The sequence below is a fragment of the Xenopus tropicalis genome, chromosome 1, assembly GCF_000004195.4.
Source record: "Xenopus tropicalis strain Nigerian chromosome 1, UCB_Xtro_10.0, whole genome shotgun sequence".
Classification (NCBI taxonomy): domain Eukaryota; kingdom Metazoa; phylum Chordata; class Amphibia; order Anura; family Pipidae; genus Xenopus; species Xenopus tropicalis.
Genome location: NC_030677.2, coordinates 69,301,347 through 69,323,077, shown reverse-complemented (window position 1 = coordinate 69,323,077; position 21,731 = coordinate 69,301,347). Strand labels below are relative to the sequence as shown.

Below are 21,731 nucleotides of genomic sequence, written 5' to 3'. Positions count from 1 at the left end.
CCATTTAAATTGAAAAAAGGAGAAAAGGCACAGGTTACTAAGCAGATAACAGATAAGTAGCATAGATTCCCATTGTATTCTACACAGTTATCTGTTATCTTCTTATGTGACCTGTGCCTTTTCTCCTTTTTTCAATTTAAATGGCTGCCCCCATGGCTACACAACAGCTATTTCTATTAACTACAGTAGTCTTTCTGAAGCAAACACACAACTTTTACCAGTGCAGGGCAACAGTACATTACATTTTAATTATTTTAAAACATTTTTATTTTTTAGTGTTACTGTTCCTTTAACTGGAAGAAACACAAAGCGACAATATGGTAAAGGAACTTTGCTGCATCTGTATTTCAGGAGAAAGGTAATATTTTACAATACAGATGTATATATCTAGAACTTCCAGTACCATCATTTTGTGCTGTAATGCTAAGGTCACCAAAAATACAAACAGACAATGTTGAATACATTTAACACTTTATTTAATTAAATCAGCCATTGTACACATTGCAGCTATGTATTGTTAGTGTAAATTTTTGCCGTTTTTTAACTAAGACATGCCCTCGTAGATATATTAAATTAGTGTTATCACCATGGGAACAAGATGCTGAATTGTCAACTGAAATGTCACTCTCACAGTAGTTGTTTGATAACACGGCAAAAAATAAAATCTTAACCCATAAAGTGATTAACCATTTATGCTGTTACACAGACATCTGCACTGCAAATAGCACAACAGAATGTTTCCTTCTAGACTTAGCCCAGCATTGACCAAGGCTATTGTGAGCCATGAGAGAGCCGTGATGTGAACTGTCCTTTGGCCCCATCACTAGCATACAGGAATATCCACGTAACTTATCAGAGCTCTTTCCGGCACAAAGAGGGGCCGCCACTCTGTTGGAGAAGGTGTATGTTTAACTCATCTTTGCTTTCTGAAAAAGTAATTTAGCGATATTTCTGAAAGAATAAAGTGATGCTACACAGTAGGTCTATTTTTAAACAAATCCAAGGATTTTTAAGAAGTGTGTACTTTTCACGGTACTTTTCCATTTACAGAACTGACATTCATCGGACTGTGTGGGTCATTTTGCTTACTTCCTAACAAAAGGCCTAATTTCTTTGTTTTATTTATAAATTAGCGACATCTAGTTGGTTATGTGAATATTTTGTTTTTTTTCGATAACCAATCTATACTTACATTAAATAAGTGGGTTCAAAATGTATAATGCTTATACATATTTATATATATATATATATATTTATTTGTATGTTAAAAGGCTACAGAGTTCAAATCAGAAGTAAAATAAAGTACAGAAGACAAAAAATATTTCCTTTTTTATAATCCCTTCTTTAAAAAAAAGTGCATAAATGCTATAATCGATTGAAAAGGATTGGTTCAGAGACATAAAAACATAAAAAAAGAGCAAGACCAAAACCTGCATTGAGTTCTTAGCTTTTGGGTTGGGAGGGAAAAATGAAATGCACAAATAGGAAAGGACTTAATTGTGAAACCTGCTTGCTTAGTGCTAAAAAGGGTTAACAAGCTCCACACATTATTATAGGAATTTATTTCTTGTTTTTAATGCCACATGCATGTGCCAGAGGAAATCCTGATAAAACACAGTGAGTTATATAGTTTTTCGTTTATGGAAATGTCTTATCCATTACAATATTTACAGTCCTTTTGCCACCTGACGTTCCCACTAGTAGTAAGACAATGTGGTTTGCCAAAGCATCGCTGCCAGCAAGTAACTGCTTTAGTTACATCAGTCTAGATACCCGATGACTAGAACCTAGACCTCTCAACTGTGATCTGCTGCCTAGATTCTAGACTAGCTTTGACTACCTTTTGACTAGATCTTCAACTAGAAGTTGTTTAGCATTTGTCGACTGCACCTTGGATGCTTTTCCATTCAAAAGGGCCACCTTGGTACATTATCCATTTACCAAACTGTGGGGTGCAATTGCTGAACGGCATCAACTGCCTGTTATTAAAGAGCTTGGTAGTTGTACAGTAGTGCTTGCCATTTGTCAAGTCTAGAATATTTAAATGTGTGTATATATGCCTTTATATAAGCAGCTAGCATATTGGCTATCTAATTAGATTCCTCTTAATATTTTAACAAATATTACATTTGTTTAGATGGTTTAGACTGTGAAGTCATTTAGAGCACCTTGATGTGATACATGCACTTTTAGATTGGTTACTTTCCTTGCTAAATTCAGATGACCAGGCAAGGCTTTGATGTCTTCCACTCACTCAATTCATGGTGTTCTATGGAACAAAGCATAGTTATGATCTGCAGTTCTGGAAAGCCAAGTTCCTTAGCTATGTATAATAACATGGCATGGTCCATCCATTTTAACGTTGCCTTTGCAATCACTATGAAGAGGGCTGTGGTATGACGTTTGCATGTATGAGAAAGGGACAAAAGGTCCCCCCAAAAAATGTGAGGATACTGGATATACCATCCAAAAAAAAGGATGCTATCTTTGGTCACAAATAATCTTAGCATTTACAGACACGCAAAAGAAAATCCTTTTAACTATATGTGCAGAACCAAAGTGTCAGTGTTAAATTGGGCTTCCAATACCCATGGCCCTTCAGTTGAGAAGATAATGCAACTTTAGCATAGCTATGGATATGTATTAAAGTAGGTGTGATGGCCACTCATTTGGCCTCTTTCTTCCAGTCCTCTCCACAGAAGCGGTTGAGAAGTTGTTGTAGGTCATTCTGGAGGTCATCCTTGGGTAGCACTTCAGGAACATCCTCCAGCTGCTCAACAAAAACATGTTTCCCATGCTGGTCCTTCACCACAGTCCTCTTCTGTGTTCTGGCTTTATTCATCATCGTCCTGAAGGGAAAAACAATATGCAGTGAAACAAAATGCCCAGATAACACATCATTGCTGCAATCTGCTGATAATGTTGACTTATAAATGCATGGCAGAACCAGTTATTATGTTTCTCTACATCTCGTGCTTGCAGGTATCTACTGAATGCCTGGTCACCTCTTTTGGTCAGTATTTTTTCCTCTCACATTGAATATATTTATGTTCTAATGCCCTAGCCTTACAACAGTATTGTACCTGTTCTGCATCTTTAATGCATAATTCTGCACTAACTATGGAATAATCGCCAGAGGGTTAATGACTATACACCATCTGTCTCACCCAGGCTGGCAATTGTGCTTAAGTGCCATGTTCCAAAAACATAATAACTGTTATGTTCGCTGCTCTTCAAAAAACAATTACGTGGATTTTAACAATAGAGAACTGTCAGCTGTAATATGCTGCAAGTTTATAATAAATATACAGTAAAGGACAATCAGTAAACCTATCAACCAAAGAACGGACATTTTTAAAGTAAGACGGGCAAATAATGGTATCATTTTTACCATGATTGACATAAAAGGAAACACCTTTATAAACAGCAATTAACACTTTGTGATGGATTATTTCTGTGACCGTGATGCATGGCATTAATACTCACAGGACAACAGAGATTTATAAAAACCATATTATATAAACTATTTCATCATTTTTTTGCCGTAAAATATATGTATATAGTCATTTCGGAACTCTAGTTCTAACTGCAGTCCCTAAATACTGTACTGCAAAGGTTTTAGCTGCAATTATTTTCTTTAAACACGAGACCAGTAAATCCTACTGCTGATTGGTTGCTATGGGTTACTGCTCCTGGGCAAACTTAGTGCCTTTTATTACATAACCCCTTTGTGTTTACAGGGCAGTGGCATCAAAGCTGCTTTTGAAATATTGACTAGTGCCAATAACACGACAAGTTCTGTGAGATGCAATGGATTTTATCATAGACTGTCCTATCCTTTCTCTATGTGTGAAAGTACAAACAATGGTATTTTGGGAGATTGCTTGCTGTGTGTTTGCCACTGAATGAGCACTGTTTCCCTACTACCAGAAGACACAAAATCCAGTAATTAGAAAATTGGAAGTGTGGATCGTTACATGATGTCCATGCTGACACATAGTGGTGCATGCAATCAATAAAGGTCTAAATGTTTAGAGTTGTGTTATTGATCATCAGTGCCATTTGAACAGTAGGGTGGCCCATCTCTGCATTTTGACACTTTGGGGCATAGAATTGTTATTAGCTGAATCAATATGATTCCTATCATCCTTTACACAGGATAATACCACTACTTAATGATCAAAACATGCTGTACAACGATCAGATTAGCTGATTGGAAACACTCAAATATAATAAATGGTGTTTTTCCTATAACTTATGAAGATCCAGTCTTTATATCAGCATATTATTATTATTATTATTAACATTTATTTATAAAGCACCAACATATTCCGCAGCGCTGTACAATAAGTGGGTTTCATACATTGGACATACAGAGTAACATATAAAGCAATCAATAACTGATACAAGAGGTGAAGAGGGCCCTGCCCAAAAGAGCTTACAATCTACAGGGAGAAAGGGTTGAGACACAAGGTGTGGGAATGGGCATGACCAGAGTTGTGAGAGGTGTGGCACAGGGTGTTGCTAAACTAGATTAGGGTAAGCTTCTCTAAATAAATGTGTTTTTAGAGATCTCTTGAAGGCAGAGAGATTGGGAGAAAGTCTGATAGTTTGTGGGAGCGAATTCCAGAGAAGGGGGGCAGCCCTTGCAAAGTCTTGAATGCGAGTGTGTGAGGAGGGAATGAGAGAGGAGTTGAGGAGCAGGTCAGTAGAGGAGCGTAACAAGCAGGTTGGGTGGTACCTAGAGATAAGTTCAGAGATGTAGGGTGCATAGCCAGTAAAATACTCACTATGCAATACAACTCATTGTACAGAATCCATTTATATGATGCATACATTATTGGCTCTTTTTAATGGTCAACTTCACCTCCCCCAGGAGTCCCTTTTCAACTAAGGAAGAGATTTTTGACCACAGAAATGTTGTGCAAATGCAGGAATACATATTCTACCAGAATCCCTTGACTATATTACCCACACCTATAAGCCACAGATAAACATAGGAAATATATATTGGGAAGCCCCATGGGTGAGGAAAAAGGTGCTTAAGGTTGCTGAAGAAGGCTGCTATTTGCTGTTAGTTATAGGTTGCTATTGCAAAAGTCTCTACTTGGCAGTAAACTTGTTTCTTTATGCTTCCAAGACTTGTCTCCAAGCCAGGAATTTAAAAATCAGAATACGGTGCTAGCAACATTGGTCACAAATCAAAGCAGGTGGCAGAGGACATTTTATTCACAAGCCACTGACTGGTGATCACGGTTACATAAGGCTAGGTAAGCAGTAACTCAATATAAAATCCACTAAGCAACTCCATAAATGCTACTTTAATTAGCATGATCACTAATGTTCCCTTTTTTCCTCTTCATTTACAAGTATCGCCCATAGAATAAAACTACCTCCTTTTTACTAACAAAATACAATGTCTATTTAAATAATCAGCCACCAGACTTCACAGTGATGCAGGCTTCAGTGATTTTCCAGATGGCTCTTATCAAGAACGTTTTGAAGATGAATTTTAAGCAGTCTTTTTATGTCCTTGTTAAATCTTTCAAAACAAGCCATATTATACTAATTTGATTGATCAGTTTCCACTTGAAATTATTAAACAAAACCAAGATGCTATGAAGAACATAGAGGAAGTATCACCTCTTACTAAACTATACACGCTGATTGTTGGTGTAATTAAACTGGTTATATCTTCCAGATAGTTGCAATATGGAGTCTCCCATTTCTGGACATTCTTAAAGGTTACTGTACTGTAGTTATTCAGCTGTAGTACTTAAAGGTAACATTTTAAATATCAACTACTTTATTTTATCACTATAAACTGCCCTATGTCATTTTATTGTTCATTAAAATGGCGATACTAATACTTTAATATTTGTCTGTCGCTGCTAAATTAATCAGTTAATCAATTTTATACATACATAAAAAGTGGCACAAAAACCATATCAAGCCAAAAGGTGGTTATGAAACAAGAAAGAAAGGATGGGTCACTGATGATCTGATCAGAGTTATAAAAATATAAACTGGAGAACCTTGAAAGATTCTAAGCAGACAGTATCATTATCACATATCTGTACCTTAGGCTGGATAAGGGATCTGGTGCAAGGTGCAGAACACAGCACTAACCAGATTAATGATACACAATTTGGGGGACATGCCTATATAGCAGGGCTGTATTTATGGGGGAAATGCAGGTGGAGCATAAAGTCTACCTATTGCTACCAATACTATCTCTCACTCCCTGTCTCTGGACTAAACAAGTTCAAGTTCTCTGAAAATGTTGACTTTCCTGTTGCTGTTCCAATAGGTAAACAAACAAACATTTGGTGTAAGACAACAACTGACCTTGGTTTGTTCTCCTGTAATCCTCATATACCGTTATATCCCCTTTTCCCTAGTTCCACATGTTGCTCCACAGGTACAATTCAGCCTTGAACTGGAACCTCCCTCCAACACCAACAAACTACATTCCCAAAAGACCTGTAAACTCTTTTTAGTATACACATGTGGCCATGCACTGAGTAGCATACCTAGCACATATCCCAACAACAATTCTGTCTAGTAGAGACAATCTGATGGAGGCCCATAACAGCCTCTGACTTGACCTTTTGATCAGATCAGCTCAATTTAGCATACCAAATGTGTGGGCAAACATTTACTCATATTTGTGTATGCCTAGCATTATATTTAACCCTCTCTCTATTTTCATTTCAGTCATGTGATTACCTTAAGGTTCTCAGTAAAAGCTTTCCATGAACCCCTCTCACAGTGCACTCTCAGCAGCAGTAGTTAAATTTAACTGATATGATGTGAAGCTTTACTGCTGTTAGTATAGATAGTGTAGATCAGTGATCCCCAACCAGTGGCTCAGGGGCAACATGTTGCTCCCCAACCCCTTGGATGTTGCTCTCAGTGCCCCAAAACCAGGGAGTTATTTTTGAATTCCTGACATGAGGGCAAGTTTTGGTTGAATAAAAACAAGATTTCCTACCAAATAAAACCTCCTGTAAGCTGATATTGTGCATAGAGGCTGCCTAATAGCCAATCACAGCCCTTAGTTGGCTCCTCCATGAACTTTTATGGCGCTTGTGTTGCTCTCCAAGTCTTTTTACATTTGACTGTGGCTCACAAGTAAGAAAGGTTGGGGATCCCTGGTGTAGATAGTGCAGGTTAAATACAGCAAGGGTGTGATGATTTTTGCCCCTTTTATTTGGAAGTGGAAAGAACTGTACAACAAAATATACTCAGCAGAATAGCCCAGTATGAACTGAACTTAAATCAAATAGTCAACAGATAAAAATTAGACTAAAAGAAAAATATCAATGACAAAGTTATTATGATATTCTGCAGAGGTTTCTAATTCCTAAACGGGACACTTCACTTTATATATGATATCAACTTATATCTCCACTTTACATTTGAGGTGTTAACTTTCCTTTAAAGTACAGATATGGGATCTGTTATCCAGAATGCTTGAGATCTGGGGTTTTCCAGATAAGATAAACCCAATAGCAGTGTTTTCCACCAATATGGGTTCAGGCAGCTTGGTTACCATCAAGGTCAAGATACTGTTTTATTATTACAGAGAAAAAGGAAATAATTTCAAATAAAAAAGAATGATTTTAAAATGGACTCTATGGCCTTCCCGTAATTTGTAATTTCCTGGATAGTGGGTTTTTTAGATCCCATACCTGTTCTGATTGATCATCATATGGATCAGCTTTTCATTATTTACCTTGTCTAGATGATAATATGATAAAATGATAATATGATGAAGATAATTTCATGAGATGAAGGCTTGTGTCTGGCAATCACATTTAAATTATTCATAGCATCTCTGCAGGAGGGGAGTGTGACGTTTCAGCACATATTGTGCTTGGCAGATCCAATGCATAAATATTATCATACTAAAAGGAAACTGAAAAGGGCTTCAATACACTGCCATGCAATTAGAAATTATGTATCCTTTTATATGGCAACGTTCCAAATAAAAAGAGAGCAACATGATGTGCTGTATATATTGCGGAACTATAGCTCTATAACCCTCTTCCCTACCACAATCTGCTGAGCTGGGGGCTTAAAGTTCAAGTTTTACAACAGCTGGAGAAAGAAAAAGACTTGTTCCTATTGTAATGTTATTTGAAAGTTGATTCTACATTAGCATGAATTTAAAACATTAAATGATTTGTTGATATAATTGTCCTAATGCTGGTGATATTATAATGTAAAAAATATAATAAATAATTGTATGAAAGACAGCTTCATAGTTGTGCTTAAAGGTGAAGGAAAAGGTTAATCACTGGGGAAGGAGGGCGCCAAATGCTAGGCACCCCCCAGTGACTATAATCACTTACCTGATACCCCAACGGCCTGAGGTACATACAAGTGAGTGATCCTCTCCCTTTTTCTGCCTTCAGGTGGGTGCACAAGCGCAGCAGAGTAAAAGGAAAACATTAACAAAAAAGCTTTTTCCCTCTACTGTGCATGCATTGGACCCGGGGAAGAAAGAAGAAAATCACTTGCCCACAAGTACCCCAGGCTGGTGCAGTTTTCAGCTAACAGAAGCACAGGTCAGGGGTATCAGGTAAGAGATTACAATCACCGGGTGCCTTACATTTACACCCCCCAATAATTAAATCTTTCCTTCTTTAAAGGACAAGGACTGCTGAGACAGTTTATTCCCAATAGCTTAACCACAATAGTGCAAGCTAAAACGCTATATTTATTCTGTAGAATGCTATACCATATCTGAGTAAACAGCCCTAGAAATTCCCTCTGTTTATGACTGAAGCTGCCATATTAGCTTGGTGTGACGTCAGTTCCCTTTACCTCTGGCTGCTGACTTGTAGCCCTGGTCTCACATTACAGCAGGGAGGGGAGAAGGAAGGGGAGGGAGGACCAAGCTGCGCAGGCAGAAGCCCATACGGAGCAATGGGGACCTGACTTTAAATGTATGCGCATGTGCACTCGCGGCTGCGCGGGGGGGGGCGATCAACCAGGGCGGCCTAGGGGCGCCCGGAAGATAAATCCGGCTCTGGAAGTAAGGCGGGCAGGGAGGAGGCAGGGCTGTAACGTCATGAGGGTGGGGCTATGACTCAGTGATCGGTAACTGGCCGATCGTCAAGTCAATGTTTCCCTAATTATCCTAATTAGGGAAACCGTGCAGGTTTGCACCCGGTCAGCCATTCCGAAAACCAGGATGTCTGGGTCAAAACCGGACAGGTAGCAACCCTAACTGTGAGTGTAAATTTGTGAATTTATATAGACTTTTCTGATAAAGCTTACATGGTTTTAACCTATCCTTTAAGCTACTATGACTATGGGATTTATTATATTTAATACTCAGGACCTAAGGTATTCTGGAGGGGTCTTTCTGTAACGTGGCGCACCATGCTTTACAGGCAATAAAGGATACTAAACCATTAAAAAGCCTAGTTTTTTGCCACCAATATGGATTTGTGCAGCTTAGTTATTATTAAGGAAAAGGGACTGTTTATATTATTATAGAGTAAAACAAACCAGGCATTGATAGTCAGCCAAGTGTTCAAGTCAGGGTCAGCAAAATTTCATTACTAGCTGCATGTGAGATTGTGAAATTTCTGTTAATACTTCAGGGTTTTTTTTCCATTGTGGTGCAACATCTAATTGTTTGTGCATGTGCCATTTTAGGTGCCCCCTCCCGGCCCAGTGGATGTTGCAAACCCTCATGACATTGTGAACTTTGCCACAGCTTAGTGCAGCTTCCAAGTTACCCACAGGCATTCCTACTATATTATTTCCAGCTAATACTGTCATAGTTAATGTACTTTTCCTGGACACATAATCAATAAGCAGGGAGCTGAATGATTTAGACATAACTAATAGCACAATAAGGAGACCTTGTTTTCTGGAGGTTCACAGGTTGTAAGGCAAGCTGCTGCTTTAGCAATTTGGAAAATAACATTAAACGCTGCTTTTTGTGGCAGCACAACACTTGGAATGGTGAAGTCAGGGGTTACATTGTACAAGTAACATTTGCGGAGAGTCATGCATGGCTAGAATTAAAAAGCCATTTTTTACCTCCTTGACGCCAAGTAATTGTACATAAAATGAACTGCTAAATCAGGTTGCTATACGCTGTCACTGGGGACCAAAGAAGTAAAATAATCCAAAAACAAAAGAACTGATCTTCAGTAAAAGCATACAGTGTGCCATTCCAAGATACTGTAAAACATACTGAAGATATGAAAATTTAAATCTAGACCTAAATAAATATAGTGTATATACCTTATATGTATGAGGTAGTTCTGTAGGAGCACAACTTTAGATTAAGGTGTATTACTAAGTGTCAGTCGCAAGCTCACACCCACAGCATCTTAGTGAGTTACCAAACTACAAATTATATACTACAGAAGTAAATAGCTACAGCTAGTACAGTTAGTTCCAACACAGTCGTTTATTTGTTGTCTCATGCAGTCCCAAACCTTTTTATTACAGATCCATCCTCCTTAATAATCTCTTTTTCCTCTAAAGTGGGCAGGTTACATTTAACATCTCCGCCCACATAGCTTAAGGCCTACAATAAAACATATTAACAGTTCTTTAAGAAAAACACAAGAAAAAATAAATTACATTGAATTTACAGAAAATGTCTAAACATTTTGGTTTAAAGCAATTAAAATTACTGAAGGGGAACAGGATCCACATTTTTTTTCGAGAAACTATTTTTTAAGGTTTTGGTTGTGAATCCAAAACCACTGAGATATTCATAATTATAATACAGTTTTTGCATTTTTTTAAGGTTAACTAGCTTTTCCAGATTTAGAGCGCAAAAAAGCAGAATCTGAATTCAGCAGCAGTCCTAGGCAAACCAGCGCATATTGTAGAACAACAAGGAGGGAAGCTCCCTAAAGCTTTATATGGCACATCCTTGAAGCACTGAGCAATTATTTCTTTTACTTGCAGCTGTAGAATATTTGCTTAGGCCCATATGTTTACATAGTGTGGATACCCTAGGTGATGTTACTGATTATTTAACAGATTGTACAGAACAATTTGCATATGTTTTAGAGTACTTGAGGCCTCTGAGCTTCCTTGGTTTGCAATATTTAATTAGAAGGTGCCACATAGTGCTCTTGTGAATAGGATTATGAACTGCCATACCGTATATATATTTAATATAATTTTATATATACAAAAAAGGATGACATGCTGCTAAAAGGCCTGACTGGAAATTACTGGAGGGCAAGTTTCCACATGGAGCATGTCTCTAGCTTGCTTCCCCTGCATAATAAAGCTCAGCTCATATTGATTTTTTTTCTCTGTATCACTGTGTTCTAGAAATTTACCTGTTCAAAGTCATCTTTGGCTGATGGTAAGTCAGATGCTAAACTAGGATCCCCAACATATTTTTCCATTCTTTCTCCATGAACCATGGTAGTCTTTATTACTTTGCTGACCTTGCGCCCCTCTACTTGCTCAGCTTCAAATTCTGATGTTAAAACTCTGGGCTCAGAGAAAGCAATCTGGTAACAGAATTATATTAGAATTATATAGGTATTCTTTTATTTCTATATCTTGCACTTGGGTAGAAATGAAAAAAATATTTAACAGTTGCACCAAACCATGAAAAAAGCAGTGTTTTATGGGGTGCTGTTTGTCCCAATACATTTTTATCTACAAAAATACATTCTGTATACACAAAACAATACGGTACACAGAATGAATGTGTGGCCATATACACTTGTAAAAGATATACAATGAATTTTGTGCACAAAAGCATATCATTATATTCCAAACTCTTCTGTAAATTTTAACAAGCATTCTGGCTCACAAATGTATATATTCTATACAACATAACCAATTATGTGTAAGTTTACTTAAAGAATGAACTATGTAAAACAAAACTTAGACAAAATATATAATAGTGTAACTGACTAGCATATTCCAAACTAGATTTTCATGACAAAATAGATGCTTGTGACAGAAAGAAAGATTATATAGAATGTGTCAGCATAGGCAAGTCAGCCCTTCTCATTTGAGTTGGTACATACTGGATTAGCAGTCTTAAGTATACCTGTGGTTACCCACTTTGACTTAAGATCAGTTACTTCTAACCTTGTGTGGGCAGTTGAACAATGATGCAGGCTGGGTGCCAGCCTAGGAAGATTGTAGGAAACTAAATAATAACTAGCACTGATAAAATGTGAAATTCTGGTACATGTTTAAAAGTAATGTTTTCTACAAAAGAACTTTATATCAAATACATTATGAGTAAGGTTTATACACTGCTTTTCTTTCTTCAATATTAGTGGTAAAGTACTAAGGTCAGAGTTTTGTTCCTTGTCATCATATTCTCTGTGTGATCTAATTTACTTGTATCCATTCTATTTTAGCCTCCTCTACATACAATATCCTTGCCAAACCCACGCACCCATACTTTCCTGCTAAACATTAACAAGGGTATATTCTACCTGCAACTACTTAGTTTGAGCACTTTTCTAATCCCAAATTGTTTACTTATAATTACAGATATTATTTTAAGGTTTTATATATCCTGAATATGAGTATATCAGCTGTGTTTTATAAAATCAACAAGAACTACATTTTAATTCTACAGTAAATTTTAGGGATGCACCAAATCCACTTTCACAATTATAAATCTGAATTTGCATTTGAAAATGAGTGCAATGCAGGTTAAAAAAACCTAAGCATTTCCTTAATTATGTGTCCTAAAGTCACGTGATTTTAAGGGGTTGTATTTGGTTTGGCCAGGCACTTAAATTCAGCTGAATCCTGCCAAAAAAGGCTCAGATTTAGCCGAATCCCAAACCAAATCCACAATTTGGTGCATCCCAACAAATTTAAATCATAAGTGAATGCTGCTAAAATACTGTCAATTTTACTACCTGTAACAAAGAGAATGACATGTTTAATTAGTTTAAATATACTGTATATTCCGTATCCTGTTTTGCTCAGGGATTGGCAGATAACTCCTTGAAGTGACATATATCCAGTATATACTGCACAATTTGCTATTTTTATATGGCATATAGTGTGCCTTAATGCTTAAGACAATGGCAGTGTCTAAGACTGGAGATAACGTTTATGCTACAGTTTATGTCACATATCCAAATCGAAAATACTGTAACAATTGTCAAGAAAGTCTGTTACCTCAGACTGCTCAGTGTCGCTCTTTACTACTGTACGCTTCAGAACTTTAGAAAAACTGTCTCCTTCTTCTATTGTCACTGGATCCTGCTTCCCTCCTTGAACAACCACCTCCTCTTTTTCTGTGCCATCTGGTAAAACATATCTTCTGATTATTTTCCGAGTGACCTATAAAATGAAAGAACAAAGAGTTATAATTTTTGTTAATAGTGCACGTTATTATGCACAGTTAGGGGCGTATTTCTTAACATTGGAGACAGACATGACTGGTGATGTTGCCCATAGCAAGCAACCAGATCTTTGCTTTTGTTTTCTAACTAGTAGGCAACTTTTCAAATCTAATTGCTAATTGGTTGCTATGGGCAACATCATTGGCGATGTCTGTCTACAATGTTAATAAATTCACCCCTTAGTATCAAGTGCAAGGTAACGAGCTCTAAGTGGAAATGTTATATCTCATTCTGTTCTCATTCTTTTCTATGTTCTTATTCTTATTCTGCTTCTAAAGCTAAACAACATCTTTTGTGCATCACCCAGACAAAGCCTGCTCTGAAGGATTCTTTTTGGAAAAAACTCTGTAATATAAATAGAGGTATAGGACCCGTTATCCAGAATTCTTGGGACCTGGAGTTTTCCAGATAAGTGGTCTTTCTGTAATTTGGATCTCCTACCATAAGTCTGCTAATGAAATTATTTAAACAGTAATTAAACCCAATAGAATTGTTTTGGCTCCAAAAAGGATTAATTATATCTTAGTTGGAATCAAGTACAAGTTACTGTGTTATTATTATAGAGAAAAAGGAAATAATTTTTAAAAATTAGAATTATTTGATTAAAATGGAGTCTATGGGAGATGGCCTTTCTGTAATTCAGAACTTTCTGGATAATGGGTTTCTGGATAAGGGGTCCAATACCTCTACTTACAAAACTCACTTAGTATAAGTGCTTAATATTAGGCAGCCAGATAAATCCTGCATATTAATAAAAAAAATTGGTCAGATTTAAACCGTTAAACAGATTTATACCTTTGGGTATATCCTTAGTATTATATGATGCCTTGCTTCAGTAAATAGTTGGCAAATTAATTTTAAGGACTTAAAATCAGAATAAGAAAATAACGTCTGTATAAGGAAAGTAATTAAATGCTTAGAAAATAATTTATTTCTGCATTCAAAATACAATAAACAATTCCATATTTCTGTTCTGGATGGGGGTTTCAGACACCTGATGTTTCCCCTCTGGGGCAGATTACTAAAGGTGTTTTCTCCTGTTTGATTTAGACCACAAATTCTATTTTCCTGTTGGTCCATTTGTTAATGAAAAAGTTAAAACAACAAGTTTTGTCCTGTTACTATAACATTTTTAAATGTCACTATTGGATACCTTCTACAGTTTTTCAGAAGATCTGAGATGGTGAAAACCATTATAAATTATAGGCTTAAGTGGTGGAAGCTTGAACAAAGGTCTAAAAATGTTTTCATTTTTTTATATCTGCCCTTTATCTTGCCTATGACATTCTGCATGTTGGCTACTGGGACTAAATGAATTGCAGGACTTTTTATTTATCTGTGCCTGTGCATCCTCTGTGGTTAAGGCCCATTCTTTGCAAAACATTACAATCAAATGAAAACATCAGCCTCAGTTTTTGGCAAGTCATGGTATACCTTTTTGACTACAATATGGCCATGCTCATCAGTGTACTGCTCTTCAGTCACAGTCTCAGGGAGAATGTCAGGCATGTCGTCCGCCTAAGTTTAAAATAAATATATAAAAATGAGCAACAGAAACATGAAAAGAGCTTTCAAAAAAATAAGACCACAAGTTAGATATAACCATTAGTAACTGTGATACCAAAATAAAACAAAGAAAACTCCTATAACAGGCAACATTTTGAACACAAAATCTGCTAATAAAAAGTGTTAAGTTCATGCAAACAGTCCACAGACAAAAGTCCAATAGAGACCTGATACTGTTATACTGGTCGTCTATCTAAACTTTTGAAGGTGAGTTGATAAAGCCACTTGCTATTCACACTGATTCTGGGTGGTCAGTATATTGTAAAGTGTGCATGCACTAGTCAAGGAGACATGCAGACAGCCATGTTGCTGGAGGTAGTTGCCTCCCATGGCTCTTAGGAACTCCCTGCTGGTTTAGCCAGGACATAGCAGCCACTGGTGCAGGGACGTGCAGTAGTTGAACACTTTGTACCTGAATAATCACACGGCGGCGAACGACCCTGGTTGTTACCATCTCGTCCTCATCTGAGGTGGTCTCTAGCTCACCTAGCTCCTCTGCTAGCTCCTGGTGGAAGCATGGAAGCGTTGCTCTGTTTACTATCCTACATCTTTTACTGACTTATATGTTTATTGCTTTATCATTTATTAGCAGAATAAATTGTGTCCACATTTTAGCAATTGGCATTGCCCAGATCTGCTTAACTTTGGTCTCAGGAATCACAATAGATCAGTGCTGTCCAACTGATTACCAGTAGTAGCCCAACTATTTCTCATATGGTATGTTGGAGGGTCGGATTACATTAAAATAATAATGTCATATAGTAAAGTCTATGGAGCCTATGAACAGGCCTGAAGGCCTTACAAAATCCTTTGGAGGGCAACATTCATGTGGGCTTATAGTTGGACAGCCCTGCCATAGACCATTTTAAGAGGCAGTTGGTTCTATCAACACAATGACTTGGCTCACTGATAGTGTGGCCCAATGGTGCCCTCCTCTGGTACCAAGAATGTGTTTTTTGTCTCTGTCCAGCATTCTACATAATGCTGTGTAAATTGATGCTTTATGGATCTGCAAACCTTACCAACATTGTTCTTTTTAAGTATATCTTCCCTTGAGCAAGGGTACAGTATGTTAAATAGCTACTCATAAAGATTAAAACAGGGGTCTCAAACTCGCGGCCCGCGGGCCATTTGCGGCCCTCGGTTTTTATTGCGATTCAAGGGATAATGCAAGGCACGGCGGGCGGGAGCTGCTGATTGCGGAAATGACATTATGCCACCATAACAGTTATTATAGGAAGACATTCTGTGTGCACAATTAGCTGCTAAGGAGCTAATTGTGCACACAGAACGTCTTCCCATAATAACTGTTATGATGGTATAACGTCATTTCCGCAATCAGCAGCTCCCGCCCGCCGTGCCTTGCATTATCCCTTGAAAGCCAATTTTTTGTGAAATCCCTTATGCGGCCCAGCCTCATCCTGACTTTGCCTCCTGCGGCCCCCAGGTAAATTGAGTTTGAGCCCCCTGGATTAAAAGAACCAGTGCTACCTGGTCATTTGTGTCCCTGTACTGTGAATAATAGAGAGCTGTTCTGTGTTAACCAGAAATAGGAAAACTACAACATGTATTATGCATTTAATCATGTCTTAGAAGTCTATCCTCAAAAGTGACACATTTCTCTGTATTAACAGTGTAATAAATAATGTTGGTACGTTATGGGCCAGTTGCATTTTATGCTGTGTGTTTTTTCTTGAGGATCATTGCCCATCATATTTATGGTATATGTAATTGCTCCCAGAAATCACAGACTACCATAATTTCTTGCTATAAAGGCTTGCTTGTGCCACAATCCCATCGATTTTTCATTGACTACAAAGAAAGCAATTTTTTTAAAGGCAGTGCTTTTTCTGAGACTATTTAGTGCACTGAAATGTACTTTCAGTGGTTTTGTGCAAACAGTCTGAGTTGCTCTTTAATTTAGCTAAACATATTTTTATATAAGAATAACTGAACAATAATTTGTGTACAAATAACACCAGTATGAAAGAAAGCTTAATTCGATTACTCTCCTGGCCTAGGGTCTCTGTGCTGCTTCCTATGACCTGCTAAGTGGCCTAATTTACCTGCCACACTTCATTTTCTCCATGTAGGTTCACATGCACATTAAGTGCCATAAGTTAAAAGCTAGAGCAGGAAGGTCATACTGGAGAAACCCAAAAGTTAAGAGGGGGTTGTTCCCACCCCTACCTAAGTAGAAAGTTTACTATGCTTAGAGAAAGGTTAGATCTTTGCTGAGATGAAAAAGCATTAAAAAACTTAAAGGAATAACCGAAGGGCAATTCTGCTACTAGGCAAGACGTGCCAGAGAATATCCTCTACATTACACTACACATGCTCCTAACACAGAAAGAAAACTAAAGTTTAAAGTGGGCTGCATTAGTCTAGATCTACTGTATCTGTAGATAAGTTTGGAATTAGCCATATAATAAGGCATTTCTGCTTTATTGTATATATACAGTATTATACCCCCCATATATGTCATTTATTTTCACAGGTACATTTAAAAAATGGTGTGCTTGGGGGGCAGCAAACAGCCCTGTCTGGGAGTGTGCCAGTATTCTGATCTCCATTCATATACTCCCACTATCATTTGTTTTATCTGTATCTTTACCTTTTCAAATGATTCCAAAGACCTAAATTCAGTTCTCTTGTTTTTGTCGTGTTGCTCATCTGATGACTCGGCTATGAAGAGGTCACTTCCACTTGCATATAGGTCTCCTTGTTCTGAGGATTCTGATGGTTCTTGCACAACAGGACTTTCACTGTGCTGATCAGATACCGGAGTGTAAAGATCGGGCCGGTCCAGTTTCTCTAGTTCTGGTGTTTCTTGGGGAGACTGAGAAACTTGTGTGCGAGACATGAATTCTTGAGCTTCCACAGGTGATGATACAGTCTCTACAGGTGGGGATGTGTCACTGGCAGGAAAAAGTGGAGGATTTCATCATTTCCATGGCAAAGTAGTTCATAACTTAATAAATTAAGACATGGTCCTGTAAGTCTGAAGGTAAATTCTTAAATTAATTTCTTAAGTTCTTTTTGTAGTTATTCTCTATACCCCAGTTCTGCCTGGTTCAGCGTAGTTTGTATTTGTTTATGAAGTTGTTGAGCTCTTATTTGTCTCAAGGCTATTTTTGACGCTATATACAACTCTCCACATGAACTGCAATTTGAATCATGTCATACATGATCAGCATAATCTGAGTAATGTAATAAAGACTTTAAGAGTTTTTGAATTATTTACCTTCTTCTTCTGACTCTTTCCAGGTTCCAAATGGGGGTCACTGACCCCGGCAGCCAAACACTACTGTGCTCTGCGAGGCTACAATTTTATTGTTATTTTTCATAATTTTTCTATTCAGGCCCTCTGCTATTCATATATCAGTCTCTCCTTTAAACCACTCCTTTGTTTAGCAACCACTACTGGTTGCTAAACTGCTAAACATCAAGTGAAATATTTAGAAAACTACAAATACAAAATGAAGACCAAAGGCAAACTGGCAAAAAGTTAACTCAAAGGTGAACAACCCCTTTAAGACTATTTACTACATTATCCACATGAATGTAGGACATAATATTCTACTTTTGTGATAACACATAATTGGCACTTTCAACACCCATCACTAAGGAGCTGATTGTGGTTATTGTCAAGTATTCCCAGCAGTTTCAGTTTTATTACATATATGAAAACTACCCTGGCTGTAAGAAATTATTGGGAAAGTGGTTTATGAATGGTTACATTTAAATTTAAAGCATTGCTCTTGTATTGGACTTTCTCAGAATTGTTTACATGAAGGGAGAAATGGGAGGTTGGTACATACAAATACTGCTCAGTGATTATTGAAGGAAAGAAAAATAGCTTTCATATAAGACATAGTCTTACAAATATTCCTGTTGTTCTGGAGATAATGCCCCTGATAATTCTTGTTGTTCCCTTGTGAGATCTGCTTCCACTTTCTCTTTCTGCAACTGACGGAGCATTTCAACAACAGACTTGTCATCCTCAGCCTTGGAAGAGCTTTCATGGAAGGATGAGTAACTGATTGAAATGTCCTCCTCAGACACCAATGGTGGATGCCCAGCTATCTCGCTGCCTGGTGATGCTGTATAATCAGCAGTTATCCTTTTCTGGGGACTGCCAAATTCATCCTGAATTGCAGAAAAACCTGATAAAACAAAAGCCTTATTAAAGATATTTGCTTTATTTTTTGCCATAAAACATCAATAATATGCAATGTTATAAGAGTAAGTCCAACAGAATAAGCTAATGTCAAAGGAGGGGGCATAATTTTTCCTTTGAATAAGCTACCTGTGACCATTTCTTAATATCACCCTCTTTATCCACTAAAACTGCTCCCTGAACATGGGATTCTTAAGTGCCCCCTTTATGATGCAGTTTATATTTTTTCTGTTGTCCTCCTTAGGGCCTAGATCCTGGATTCATAAGCAGCCATGGCCATACCTGTAGTTACACCTAGGGTTGATGCCTTTCTATATAGGCCCTTCAACATTTTCTAAACAAAGCTGTTTCTATAAGCCAATGTCTAGCCTAATATTGCAATGTTGCCCACTGAAACAGCATCTCACCTTGTAACAATTCAGAATTATTTAGTTTCTATAATTTTAAGGCTACATACAAACTTTTTCAACCTCTGTCAAAATAACAGGCTTGTTGACCTAATCAAATCTCAGTATATAGCATTACTTTTACTACCCACCTTCACTACGGTCCATAGTGAGTGACTGTTCTATGTCTGCGTATGTGCGGTTGGCACGACCACCCGGAGGCTCCTGGATACTTGTCTCCATGAGATGAACAATGTCCATTCGATTAATTTTAGTGAGGCACTGATTTAAACTGATATCTTTAACAACAAAATAAAAAATCAAATTAAGATGGAGTTTTATCCACACCTGGAATTTCTCTCAGGTTTTAGCAAGCTTTACTTTTTGATGCATCTGGTACAAAAATTGCATATAACACACTATTAATTTTAGTGGGGAGACGTACGTTCCGTGTTTTAATAAATTTTGCTGAATTTATAAAAAGGTGTTGGGTGAGTGAGTAGTTTGTATTGCAGGATGTATAGGTTAATGATTAAAACTGAGATAAGACAGGGATTTTGAACCATGTCTTTCCTTATGTTTAAACGAATGAGGAACCCATGAAATGAATAAGTATAAGCTAGGTGACTGGTTGACATTCAATAGAAATTATATTATTTTGAAATAATATTTATCCCAGGGTACTGAAGAAGTTTAGCTCTATTTTTTACAGACAACTTCACTTAAGTTCTGTAATTCTCTGATGTCTGGTATCAAGAGATTGGCAAATCATTGTGGTCCAATATTCAAAATGCATAGATGCCAGTCAATGCACACATGATTTCTGGAAGATTTTGGGCACATCCTCCATTATGCCTCCACCACATCCAATTATGCCTTAACTAGTTATGTCGTATCCACACACCAATTCTGTGCCCACTCTGGATATACATTTGCTTGACAGCAGAATCGGACTGCCAAACGTGGTTGGCCCAGGTGTCAATGAGTCCTCCTGATCACCTATTTGCCTTATATGACTATAACATGGTATGATATGGAAGGAGATTATAATATGTAAGATAATAAAGAAAGACAATAAAGAGAGGAGGGAAAATCATTTGGGCCCTAAGTCTAAACCTTTTGGTGGCCCCTGACCACCAAACACTCTGTAGTCTGACAAATCTGGGTAGTCTGACATATCTAAAAAGGGTAACCGTAGGCCAGTTAGCTTGAAATCTTAGGTAGGAAAGCTTTCACAGTTATAAGAGTATGCGCAAGCCTGGGTTTTATGTTCAATCAGTTCTGCCAGACAAGTTTAATTGCAACCTCTGATGAGGTGCGATAAAGTCACTGGTAAGGATTGCAGAAAAGGTTAATGATTAAGGAGATACGCTGAAGGCTTAAACTTGATGGCTTGATGGATAGTTGTCTGTTTTTCAGCCCAACCATGAATCTATGTGTATATTTTTGTTTTTCCAGCGCCTTCTGGAAATACATTCTGTTATACCATCTGTGATCAGAGTAACTGTATTATAAAAGCTTTACCCGTGGCATGTTTTCCATCTCTTTCCAACCAATACTTTAGAAGTGCATGGCTCTGGTCCTGTAATGAATTAGGGTTTTCAACTCGTATTTGTTGAATTTGTTCCTCTGTAAAGTCCAGTTCTTTTGCTAGCTCTAGAAAGCAGAATTCAGTTGTAAAATAAATATTGACACCACCTGTAAATGTCATAACCTGATAACCACATGTACATTTCATAATCTGATAACATAATCTATTGGTATATAAGAAATTCAGTTTATTACTGCAATTGTATTTTACAAATCAAAAACCATCAAAATAAAAATAACATTTATTTTGTACAATTTCGCAGACAAGTTATTTGCAATACATAACTTATATTCCTATTGGCATTTACTATTAATTTGAATGGGAAGTGAGAGGGAAAGGCAATTTGACTTCCACAGATGGTGGTTGACAAATGTTTAAAATTGAAGACACACATCCTGATCTGAGGTTGGTTTCATGCTCCATTTTTAGTTATATGTAATTTCAGAGCAGCAAGTAGGGGAGTCTCCCAAATTTGAACAGTTGACATTTCAGACAATGGAAACAATCAGTGTCGCAAAGCAGACCGAAAAGTGCGATGTTACCAGTTTACAAAGACTGAACCTTTAGATATGGATTTTTTAAAGGAAACTAAGATATTTGTAATCTTTTTTAGAGCAGACTTGGGT

At 37.3% G+C, this 21,731-nt stretch overlaps 1 protein-coding gene across 49 annotated transcripts in view; it reads right to left on the bottom strand.

The window, feature by feature from the left end:
* Window positions 1-459: 459 nt before the first annotated feature.
* Window positions 460-21,731, bottom strand: part of ank2 (ankyrin 2, neuronal) — a 284,604-nt gene continuing 263,332 nt past the window's right edge. For 44 of the 49 annotated variants that reach the window (XM_031902875.1, XM_031902887.1, XM_031902900.1 and 41 more), the window contains 10 exons: window positions 21,039-21,170; window positions 19,667-19,813; window positions 18,832-19,114; window positions 17,563-17,866; window positions 15,361-15,453; window positions 14,817-14,900; window positions 13,156-13,320; window positions 11,331-11,507; window positions 10,467-10,558; window positions 460-2,849 (listed from right to left, as the gene is read on the bottom strand). In XM_031902875.1, the coding sequence (XP_031758735.1) occupies window positions 2,666-2,849; window positions 10,467-10,558; window positions 11,331-11,507; window positions 13,156-13,320; window positions 14,817-14,900; window positions 15,361-15,453; window positions 17,563-17,866; window positions 18,832-19,114; window positions 19,667-19,813; window positions 21,039-21,170 (1,661 nt within the window). In that variant the 3' untranslated portion in view covers window positions 460-2,665. The remainder of the gene's footprint in view (window positions 2,850-10,466; window positions 10,559-11,330; window positions 11,508-13,155; window positions 13,321-14,816; window positions 14,901-15,360; window positions 15,454-17,562; window positions 17,867-18,831; window positions 19,115-19,666; window positions 19,814-21,038; window positions 21,171-21,731) is intronic. The other 5 variants (XM_012969090.3, XM_031902878.1, XM_031902928.1 and 2 more) reach the window with 4 other exon arrangements.